The sequence below is a fragment of the Rhopalosiphum maidis genome, chromosome 3, assembly GCF_003676215.2.
Source record: "Rhopalosiphum maidis isolate BTI-1 chromosome 3, ASM367621v3, whole genome shotgun sequence".
NCBI lineage: Eukaryota > Metazoa > Arthropoda > Insecta > Hemiptera > Aphididae > Rhopalosiphum > Rhopalosiphum maidis.
In genome coordinates this window covers 70,942,701-70,954,818 of record NC_040879.1, presented here as the reverse complement: position 1 = coordinate 70,954,818, position 12,118 = coordinate 70,942,701, and the positions used below count along the sequence as shown (strand labels likewise).

The window sequence follows — 12,118 nt, the reverse complement described above, 5'->3', positions numbered from 1 at the left end:
TATTAAGGTAAATTACTTCCATGCAGTGTATCCCAGGAAATGTCTTAGACAGACGGCGCGGCTAATTATGACAAACACACACACACATAAGGGGAAATTCAAGAAGGTTTTATAGTATTACATAGTTTTAATTTACTGTTACTTCTGAAAAAATTAAAAATTACAATGTTATGGGTTAATACATTACTATAACGTTTATGTAATAAGTAAGATATACTTTTATACGCGTCTAAAAACATATCGTATTGCATATTGTATCCAAACCATTGACTTTGAGTCAATGATCAATGATCCAAACATCTATAGTAGGTATATACGTTAAGTCATATATTATAAGCATCACATACCTAGATTAAACAGCTAATTAATATTATTTTAATCCAACACATAGCACACCTATATATTGTATATGTATATAAATAGTTATTGTGTACGACCACGAGTTAAAAAGAATAAAAGATTTATATAAATTTTTTAACTATACTTATGTGTAACCTAATCGAAATCGCATTATTTTTACTTAAAAAATAATTGAAATCAATTCATATGTAAGTTAACTTAGAGCAAACTTTTGTTTATATACCTACGGGAATTGTGGTCTATTGTACATGATTTATCGAGTATATTATTGTTACTGTGTATATTAAATATTATATCCGATTTATCAACAAAATAAAAAGCTTTCAAAATAATTCGGTTTTTAACGACATGTATATATGTGTATTTCGATGAGATATCTGCTAACGACCACACTATAAATAATACATAGCCTATTATATATAAATATAATATATGCATAAGCACGCGTATCTATAGCCATCTTTATAGGTATATATTGTACATGAATAAGTATAGTGAACTGGAAATTTTGATTCAGCGAATAAAACAAATTTGGTTTACCTATACTTGACAATGTAATATTTATAGATTTATAGACTTATAGTACCTATAATATTATCGAATACAAAGTGTGTACGGAATAACTTATTCTTAGGATTATGATTGCGATTTGCGGTACAAGAGGAATAACGTTTTGAATTTGATTTCATTTAATACAGATGAACAAAAATTGCTGACTATAAATACACATCACATTACACATTACACGCTGTTACCGCTTGGAAAAATTGCAGAATTGATGGGTGAAATTTCGTCTCGTAATATTATATTATGTAAGTGGTACAATAATTTACCTACTGGGATATCAAAAAACAATTGATAGGTATGTCATAAATTATGTACCAATAGCCCTTTAAGTATTAATAGTATTATGTATAAAATTATTAAAAGTAATTAGATATGAGCAGTCATTACAGATCCGAGAGTCCAAGTGCAATAATATAATATATATTAATAATATGTTATAAATCTATGTATATATTATTTTAACTTTCGCGATTTCTATAAAGTCGTTTGTTCTAGGAGTATAGAAAGTGATTGAATATATTTTATTACCACGTATATACGATATACCTATATCTATAGTTGCAGCTGATCGGTGATCGCGACATAAGTGCATAATATTGTGGGAGGAAACAAATATTCACTATTCAACACAAAACTTCACTTTAAAAAACTGTATGTTAGTTATTTAAGTTTAAAAAAATTCCTATTTTAACGCGAGAGTGTAGACAAAAATCAAGGATGAACTGATTGAAGTATCGAACGAGATACTATTATTATAATAATGTTTAAACAATGTCAGAACGTAATGTAAATCGTCATTGCGTTTTAAACGATGGGAGACAGCGTTGTCACTCGTGTATAATAGTGTATATTATAACATGATGTACTGTAGGACGATCGTAATCATTAATCGAATAATAATTACTGTAAATTTGCTTTGGGACCACTACAGCGGTGGCAATGACTTGTGAGGACTCGGGACCGTCGTCTGTACGTAGTGATGAGGGGAGTATCGTCGATAGCTTATTTACGAGTTCACAACGAATGCTATCATAATAATTAATAACTATATAAGTATATGTATAGGTTTACCGTCTATATAAAGATTTATCGTTTTCGATGTATTAGTGCGTGAAATCGTCGATCCAAGATCGCTGTTTTATATTAATATAGATATATTAGGCTCGACAGGTGCCCAAAATTTCGGTCCAAATCGCTGGACTATAAAACATGGAATGCACGTCCACATAAATGAGAAAATATAATCTTTATTGTTACTGTGTTATTACGTAAATATGAGTATATGAATTATCTGTTGAAAATTCCGATTGAACGGCGTGCGCGTGAAGTGCATTGCATCGTAGCTGCTGATCGAGCAGGAACGTTTGCGTAGTGCGTACGTCATCATCGAGCAGTCGAGTGACCTGCGGTTTGCCGTTTGGTGGGAAAATGAAATCGCTATAATTCAAGCATGGAAAGACAAAATGTAAAAGCATAACGAAATACAATTCGCGGAACATTCGGATAGAGCGCGTTGTCAGACTGACAGCCGAACAGCGTTCCGTCGGAACGGTTTTAGTCGGCGTCGGTCGTCTTCGCCATTTTTCGATATTCCGCTTTCCGCTAATCCTAATTCTCCTAATCGGCTCATTCGATGAATACAGAAGAACTGATAATTTTGAATCTAACGTAGATATTACGGGTGCCAGGCTATCGGCTCAGAGTACTCCACTCAACTACTTGAGATTCAAATTGCCACTCAATCTTAATGTCATTTATATCCATATGACTCAAATTTTCGACGGTCCTACACACTATACGGCAGGCGCTTACAGTAATAAAGTGTTATACTACAGATTACATTTAAAGAATAAATAGCGAAAAGTGTCGACGCTCTCCACGGCACATTTTTTAATCATTGAAAACAATTATAACAATTATTGCTGATCTCGTAGTATATTATTGTTTTTATATCGAATTGATCATAAAAATACATCTTACAACAATCATAGTACATAAATTAATAAGTACCAAATGTATACGATCACGGTTCACCCTCTCCCAAATAGTGGATCACCACGATTAGATAATTACGAGGAAAGTGGGAATCCACTAGGTCGGTTGGTTGATAGGCGGCGGGAGTGACCGAGTGAAATCTTAGAAGTAAGGACTAAGGAGTCAGGACTTCAGGATCAAAAGTGAGTAGTGACATAGGTAGTACACTACAAATGAATACTAAGTACTGACAAGTGACAAGTGAAGTGACAATAGTTGCAAACTGAAAATGACAATTGACATCCGAGCCAATCGATTTACCTTCATTATCGGAATTATTCACCATTGCGCGCGCGCGTACACGTCTGGCTCGCTCTGTCAGTAAGACTGAATATGATATCACAGTGTGACCAACTAACATGCCCGGTGTTCGTATGTAAACGCGGGAAAAAAGAGTTGACATGGGTAAAAAATATTGAATAAGTCATAAAGTGATAGTAAACCGTTTAAATACTCGTTAGTCTGGTGTCTACGGAAGTTATATCTAGGTGCGTATTGTGTAGAGACTAGCATTCGGTCGTTTCGTCGACAGATTTGGAATTTCTTTCTTGATCTCAATGCCAAACTTTAAGCTTCAGCAGCTGCTCGACGAGGTGAGTGAATTGATATCTGTCCAGTAGATAGCGCGCGCGCAGAAGGTGTGATAGCGGGTCTAGTGTTGGAAGCGGACGCGGTCCTGGAGTAGACAGGAAGGGAGTAGTAGGACGTTGACGACGTCTACGGGTTACGACTACGATTACGACTACGCCGACTACGGCAGTACTGTACTGTACACTATTATTACGGTCTACGATTACGGAGATCAAATAAAACTCGGGAGGAGGTGCAGACGACGACGACGAACGCTTTCTGTGCTAAAATCCGCCGTCATGTCTACTGAAGCCACTGTTGCGCACTGACACCCCATCAGCCCCGACCGGTCAGAGCGTCTAGTCCGAACACAGCAGAGAGCCGGTGGCTGAACCGTTGTCGGTGTGATTTGCGACTTGTTTCTCGAATGACTTCGTCACACTACTACCGCCAGGTACCTTTACGCCAAAGTCTCAGTCCCTTGTCCATCATATTCATGGTATGTGCGCTAAACGCCGCTTCGGGACGATTCCGCTAAACACTAAACAGTATAAATGTTACATGCAACTCATTTCGGTTCGATTGGCGGTTTTGGATGTGTTTAGGGGGTGTGGTGGAGGTGACCTGGTGACGGTCGGACGACGTGGGCCAGTTCATTGATAACCGCCGCGCCGCTTTCCCCTTGCCCTGCCCGCCTGGCATTTGTTTTCAGTGCTTTGCTCATTGCTCGTCCCTCGGGGGGTTGCTGCTGCTTCTCCGACACGCTGACCGCACAGGAAACTATCTATTAAGCGCAATAATTCTTTTTCACTCTACTACCATTGTGGCACAGTCTTAGATACCTATTGGTAAATTTTCTCTCACTCTCTTAAAGTGGAAGTATGATATCTAGTCGATTTGACGATCAGTTGACCCATTAATTTTCGAGTCTACAAATTTTTATTTATTTATTATCTAATATGTGTTATAGGTTTTGACAAACTAGATGTAAAGTACACTGTCAAACACTTTTTTCCACGACCGTAATCATGCCCGCCGTCAGAGGAGATGGTATGCGGGGATTGGCTGTATTCATTTCAGACATCAGAAATTGTAATTGTTTTTTTATAAATATTTTGCCGCTCTTAAATTTCCAATGTGTTAATTGGTATTAGAAACAATTTGATATTTGTTGTTTTGTACATTACATACCTATATTTGAATTTTAAATCAATATCTGTATAGTTTTGTTTATTAGTTTTTCTTATTACTTCATTATTAGACATTTTATAGCAATCTATTTCATTTTAGTTATTTTAAGTATACTTAATTCATTTCTCAATAAGTCATCATTAAAGTAGTATAAATATTAAATTATAGAGATTTTAAATATTCATACCACTTAGGATGGTACAGTTTGTTTTTATTATATTATAATAATATATGTATTATGTTATAACTGTCATTTTTGTGGTAAAAACATTTATTATATCGGAATGTTATTTTTTAACACAGACCATTACAGCTAGAGATAATTATTTTATCTTCTGATAAGGGTAATATATATAACAGTTATATAGTTCAAATGAAACAAATGCATATTATTAAAGTTTAATATATTTTTTTTAAAGTATATTGATTAAAATATAAACTAAAACATATTGTAATTATATTTAAATATTTTTATCTTTTAGTAAATATTGAAATATGTATTCATTATTTTTTTTTTTTTTTAGGTAAAAGTAAAGAGGCTGAAATAAAGAGAATCAATAAAGAATTAGCCAATATTAGGAGTAAGTTTAAAGGTGACAAGACATTAGATGGATATCAAAAAAAGAAATATGTTTGCAAGCTCTTATTCATATTTCTACTTGGCCATGATATTGATTTTGGCCATATGGAAGCTGTCAACTTATTATCTTCTAATAAATATTCTGAAAAACAAATTGTGAGTTTTTCCACCATATGTCTTTTAATTCAATTAATTTATATACTCTATTTCAAATTTATGATTTTCTACATTTTATTATATTAGTTAGCCAATTTATTAAAAACATAACAGTTTAATGTCAAATAATTGCATTGTTTATCTAAAATGTTATTGTATTTTCAATAATAACATGATTCATAATATTTTATTATCTTAAATGACAATAATTTGTACTATTGATATGACATTATTTCTTGATGAAAAAATATTATTACTTCATTTATTTATTTTAATAAAAAGTTCTACTAATCTTGAATTCAAATTTTTTCTGCTATTTTATTATCTTAGTAAAATAAATAAAGCAATTATATTTTATGTTCCTTAGGGCTCAGAAGTTGATACATAAAGTATATACATTTATTTATAATAATTTTGTTTATATATATATATATATTTTTTTTAGGGTTACTTGTTTATTTCAGTATTAGTAAATACTAATAGTGACTTGATCAAACTTATTAATCAAAGTATTAAAAATGATCTGCAATCTCGGTATGTTTACATTCTAGAATGTTTGAAGATATTTAATTCAATGTATGTCTAACATTTGTAATGGTTTACTTTAGGAATTCTATCCATGTAAATTTAGCTATGCAGTGTATTGCTAATATTGGCAGTAGAGATATGGCTGAAGCATTTGGTTATGATATACCAAAACTGTTGGTATCAGGGTATGTATATTTTATTATACTTGTTAAATATTTAAAAAAAAATCATAAACTCGAAACTTATTTGTATTTGGGTTAAATAGAGATACAATGGATGTGGTCAAACAATCAGCAGCATTATGTTTTCTACGACTTTTACGTACTAACCCTGATGTCATACCCATAGATTCAAATGGTGCCAGTGAGTGGACATCAAGAATTGTTCATTTGTTAAATGATCAACATTTGGGAGTAGTCACAGCTGCTGTTTCTCTTATTGATGCACTTGTAAAACGAAATCCAAAAGAATATAAAGCTTGTGTTAGTTTTGCAGTTTCAAGACTTTCAAGGGTAAAGTATAGTAAAGTTATACATCATACGCAGTAGTGTATCATAATTTTGATTTTTTATACAGATTGTGACTGCTAGTTATACAGATCTTCAAGATTATACTTATTATTTTGTCCCAGCTCCATGGTTGTCTGTTAAATTACTTAGACTTTTACAAAATTATTCAACCCCAGGTAAAAATTTAATTTAAATATTGTTTGCAAAATTTGAATATGTTATAAAAATTGTATTATTGGTACTTAATAGAAGATGCAGGTGTGAGAGTTAGGTTGAATGAGTGTTTGGAGGCTATTTTGAATAAAGCTCAAGATGCTCCAAAATCAAAGAAAGTACAACATTCCAATGCTAAAAATGCTGTACTATTTGAAGCTATTAGTTTGATTATTCATAACGACAGGTAAGTCGATAATTAAAGATAACAATTTAAAATAAAATATTTATCATCATTAATCTTGATTGGATTTTTCTTTTAAGTGAACCAAATTTACTTGTGAGAGCTTGTAACCAACTGGGTCAATTTTTATCTAACCGAGAAACAAACCTAAGATATTTAGCTTTGGAATCCATGTGTCTTCTAGCTAACTCCGAGTTTTCACACGAAGCTGTTAAAAAACACCAAGAAGTTGTTATATTGTCTATGAAAGTAAGTTATCTAGTATCTACATAATATTAGTTTGATATTATTGTTATGTGTGTATTTATATTTATAATATATTAATAAATCAATTTGTATTTCTTAGATGGAAAAAGATGTTTCAGTTAGACAACAAGCTGTTGACTTACTTTATGCTATGTGCGACAAGTCAAATTCTGAGGAAATTGTTCAGGAAATGTTGAATTATTTAGAAACTGCTGATTATTCAATAAGAGAAGAAATGGTATATTATATTTACTATATAATTTTTATTTAATAATAATAATTATTATATTATTTTATTTTATGATTACTTGTTTAGGTATTGAAGGTGGCTATATTAGCTGAAAAATATGCAACTGATTACACGTGGTATGTGGATGTAATACTAAATTTAATTAGGATAGCAGGAGATTATGTATCTGAAGAAGTTTGGTATCGTGTTATTCAAATTGTAATTAATAGAGATGATGTACAAGGTTATGCTGCCAAAACTGTATTTGAGGTATTTTTTTTTTGTTTATAGTTATTGTTAGGATAATATCACTCACTTATTGAGCTTATGGTATTTTTAGGCATTACAAGCACCTGCTTGTCACGAGAATATGGTAAAAGTTGGTGGTTATATCCTTGGAGAGTTTGGCAATTTAATTGCTGGTGATACTCGATCTGCACCAAACGTCCAGTTTCAATTATTACATTCCAAGGTAAAAATGAATATATATATATACATTTTAAGTATGCTTATATTTAATAATGATTTTTGTATAAATAGTATCATTTATGTTCACCAATGACTCGAGCATTATTACTGTCAACATATGTTAAATTCATTAACTTGTTCCCTGAAGTGAAAACTACAATCCAGGAAATACTTAAACAAGACAGTAATTTACGAAGTGCTGATGCTGAACTTCAACAACGAGCATCTGAGTATTTACAACTATCTAAAATTGTATCGACTGATGTTTTGGTATGTTCTTAAAAAAAAATTCAATGGCATTATATAATCTTATGTATGTTAATTGTAAACCATTAGGCAACAGTTTTGGAAGAGATGCCATCTTTTCCAGAACGTGAATCATCAATATTGGCTGTCCTAAAAAAGAAAAAACCAGGTCGAGTGCCAGAAACTGAAACATTAGAAAACCATAGTCCTCAACCTTCTCCAATAAATCATCAAAATAATCATGTTAATAATCATACCAATGTAATGAAATAATGATATACCTATAAATAATATTTTGTAATTTTAATTTGTTAACAAATGTTGCAGCCCAATAGCAATTCTGCTGATCTGCTAGGTTTATCAACACCAGTAGCATCTACTACACATACAAGTAACGCAAATGTTTTAGTCGATGTCTTGGGAGATTTATATGGTGGCGGAGGATCAACAGGTTCAAACTCATTAAATGCCAGTCAAAATAATTATAACCCCAAAAAGTAAATCTACTTTAATACTTATGTCTTGTGTTGTTTCACATTATTAAATATAACATTTTATAGATTCATTTGTAAAAATAATGGAGTACTGTTTGAAAGTGAATTAATTCAAGTTGGTGTGAAATGTGAGTTTAAAAGAAATTTAGGACGTTTAGGTCTGTTTTATGGCAACAAAACTACAATTCCACTGCAGGTGAGTTTTCATAACTATTGAACCTCATATTGAACATAAAAATAATGTTAAGTATAATTTTGGGTTTTAGAATTTTTCCACAGTATTATCTAGTCCACATCTTTGGGTCACTAAATTGGCTATACAAATTAAACCTATTGAGCCAGTTCTGGAAGCTGGAGCTCAAATACAACAATTGGTTATTATTGAGTGTGTAGAAGAATATACTGGTCAGTATTTTCACTATTTTATGTTTTTTCAAAACTAATAATTAATAAATAATTATTTATGATATATTAAATTTACATTTTTTGTTTTAGACACACCTGTTATAAATGTTTCATTTGTGTACAATGGTGTACCTCAAAATGTTTCCGTTAAGCTGCCAGTGACTTTGAATAAGTTTTTTGAACCAACTGAAATGAATAGTGAGTCTTTCTTTGCTCGGTGGAAGAATCTAGGCAGGTAATTGGAATATTATATATGTGCATATTTTATTGATTATATTTGCATTTACTGAATATTTATTTTAATATTATTTATTGAAATTATTTTGAACATTTATTTTCATTTAATTTTATTGTTTTAGTAATCATGATCCTCAAAAGTCACAGAAAATCTTCAAGGCATCACAGCCAATGGATCAAGTTTCAACAAGAACCAAACTATCTGGATTTGGTATGCAATTACTAGATGGCATTGATCCAAATCCTGACAATTTTGTTTGTGCTGGTATTGTTCACACAAAAACACAACAGATTGGATGTTTGCTACGTCTAGAACCAAATAAACAAGCTCAGGTATGTATTTATAGTTACTATTGAGAAATGTTAAGTACCTACTTAATAATTAGTAATTACTAACATGTGCCAATCAATGAACAAATAAGTTTATTTGTGACAAGATCTTATTTATAAATTAGTACGTTTATTGGATTTGTTATAAGTCAATAATTATCAACTAAAAATAACAATTTTTTTGAGACATGTGTCGTCATTATAACATAATTTCCTAAATAAAATAATAAATACTTTCTTGGTGATCTTTAGATACTTACAAGTTTTAGATCTAATTCATTATAATACATACACTTTAAAAGTATACTACTAGACCATTTGACCATTTGGCATGCTGTACTTTTTAATTTATTTCATTATTTTCTTATTCTATTATTAATAAATTGTAATTTGTGACTATAGCTTGTGTTAAATTTAATGAGGATTAATTGCTATGTAACTAATAGGGAAAAGGGAATTGTTCTAGAAGGGGATTGATGTGTTAAGGCTATTATTACTACAGTAATAGTTTAATTCAATGTATTTATGACTGTTAATATTTCCACAGAGAGGAATAACTCGCATATCTAGAATAATATTTGAATATTGTTATTATAACTTAGTATTTATTAATTTAAATATCTTAAATAATCATTGATTTCATTTTTTCAATAAAAATATATTGATATAAGAAAACTGAATGGATAGAAATTTAAAATAATTTTCAATAAAATAGACAATATAAAAATGGTTAAATGTACTTCTATTGTTCCATAAATTAAAATTTAATATTAATATATTATATAAGAATTTTTTTTTTGTCTATTGATTAATTTTTTTTCTATAGATGTATCGTTTAACAGTAAGGTCCAGCAAAGAACCTGTGTCCATTGAAATTTGTGATCTTTTGGCTGACCAGTTTTAAAATTCTGGTAATAGTTAATAGTTGTGTGAAAACACCATGGAATATTGAATATTTTTTTTTTTTGTTTGTGATTTTGAATTATTGTTTTACATGTATTATGCACGCACACACTAGACATATGTACACATACAAATCTAAAATCATCTGTGAATAAACCTAAAATAAAACGTTCTAAGTCTGAGATCGTATAGTTTATTTTATTATTATTTTTATGTAATTTATTGAATTGGTTTTCTTATAATGTATTTTATGTTGTATGTGTACATGTATCCAGATAACAAGTGTTGCCAAGACCCCAAAGATGTTAAGTGGTAAAATTAAAAAAATATTTTTATTTATTTATCAAGGATAATAATTAAAATGTAGGTTTCTTTTATATTGTTTTATAAACATCATCATTATTTTTCTTTTCAATATCCCAAAACTGTAATGAGTAGACTAATACTGCTACAGTACTATTATACAATAGTATTATGTGATGATTCTCTTTTTTTTACTGTGTAATTTACTCAAAATGTAATATCTAGAAATTTAATAAAAAAAAAAGTTTCTTGACATTAATTTGAATAAAACCCTTTTTAATTTTTTTTTTTTAAACTAGATTATAATAGTGTTTTAGAAGTTACCACAAAAAACTCAAAGCAAAATACATTTAAATATGCTTGTTTTGTGAAATTAGGAAAAACAATCTTACAGATCATTGTAAATATATATATTAGAGTATTAAATACATTAACTAATATATATATCCTACACAATTATTGTGCAAACTATATATCTTGTAATGTATAGAACCCTAGGTTTATATTAAAATAATTACACATCTATGTATTATGTTACAAATATTGTTTTAGTCACTAGGCTAGTATTTTATTTATTATGCCATTTTAAACTATTTATACGATTCTATAAAATATAAATGATAATTATGCGCTATGTTTTCATTCTAATTAGCTTAAAAAGTTGCATTAATTGGTGATACTGGTTAGTAATAAAATTAAAGAAACCGCATTCGTTAATTGTATATTACCATCACAATATAAGTAATAATCATCAATTTTATTTTTGAAATTTGTTTAGTTCTAAATAATTGTTTCCGGTTCCACAGTCTAGTGGGTCTGATTAAATAATATTCACCATAAAAATGAACTATAAAAAAAATAGAAATTGTTAATCTCATTTTTCATTTATATGATTTTTTCTTCCTTATTATTATATAAATTAATTTTTCTTAAAATAAAAGTAAATAAAAATATTTTTGTATTGTTTAACCAATTGATATTCCCGGTCACGTTAGTTTTCTCTGTTCCTTGTAATAATCCATCTTTAATTGTATTCAAGTTTTAGGTACTATAAGAATATTATATAATACTGTTTTGTTATGTCCAAAGGAAAATATTTTTATCAAATCGTAATCCAACTTCTTATAAACATATATTCAACCATAGTTCTTCAACTATTGTAAAATTAACTATACTTACTACATTATACTCTCCTGATAGTTCTATAAGAACATATTATTAACTTATAATAACTTACTAGCTTTGCTAATGATATAATATTATATATTATTATTATTATTATTATTATTATCATTATATCGTTATTTTCTAAGTATGACAATATATTTAATTACTACTATATTATCATATTTTATAAATAATTTA

The 12,118-nt window shown here is 29.6% G+C and overlaps 1 protein-coding gene across 3 annotated transcripts; it reads left to right on the top strand.

Annotated features, from left to right (window-relative positions):
• Positions 1 to 3,647: 3,647 nt before the first annotated feature.
• LOC113559351 (AP-2 complex subunit alpha-like) lies at positions 3,648 to 11,966 on the top strand. Of its 3 annotated transcripts, none has more exons than XM_026965056.2 (20): positions 3,648 to 3,985; positions 4,502 to 4,623; positions 5,247 to 5,458; positions 5,904 to 5,992; positions 6,067 to 6,171; positions 6,252 to 6,498; positions 6,563 to 6,671; positions 6,745 to 6,895; positions 6,973 to 7,141; positions 7,239 to 7,376; positions 7,455 to 7,637; positions 7,708 to 7,839; positions 7,908 to 8,105; positions 8,172 to 8,342; positions 8,409 to 8,578; positions 8,642 to 8,771; positions 8,842 to 8,980; positions 9,071 to 9,215; positions 9,340 to 9,550; positions 10,374 to 11,966. In XM_026965056.2, the coding sequence occupies exons 2-20, from the start codon at positions 4,560 to 4,562 to the stop codon at positions 10,449 to 10,451; spliced, it is 2,841 nt and encodes a 946-aa protein (XP_026820857.1). In that variant the 5' UTR covers positions 3,648 to 3,985; positions 4,502 to 4,559; the 3' UTR covers positions 10,452 to 11,966. The 3 variants fall into 3 exon arrangements, with proteins under 3 accessions (XP_026820857.1, XP_026820858.1, XP_026820859.1); XM_026965057.2 differs by lacking the exon at positions 3,648 to 3,985 and adding an exon at positions 4,278 to 4,379; XM_026965058.2 differs by lacking the exon at positions 3,648 to 3,985 and adding an exon at positions 4,306 to 4,410.
• The last annotated feature ends 152 nt before the right edge of the window (positions 11,967 to 12,118 follow it).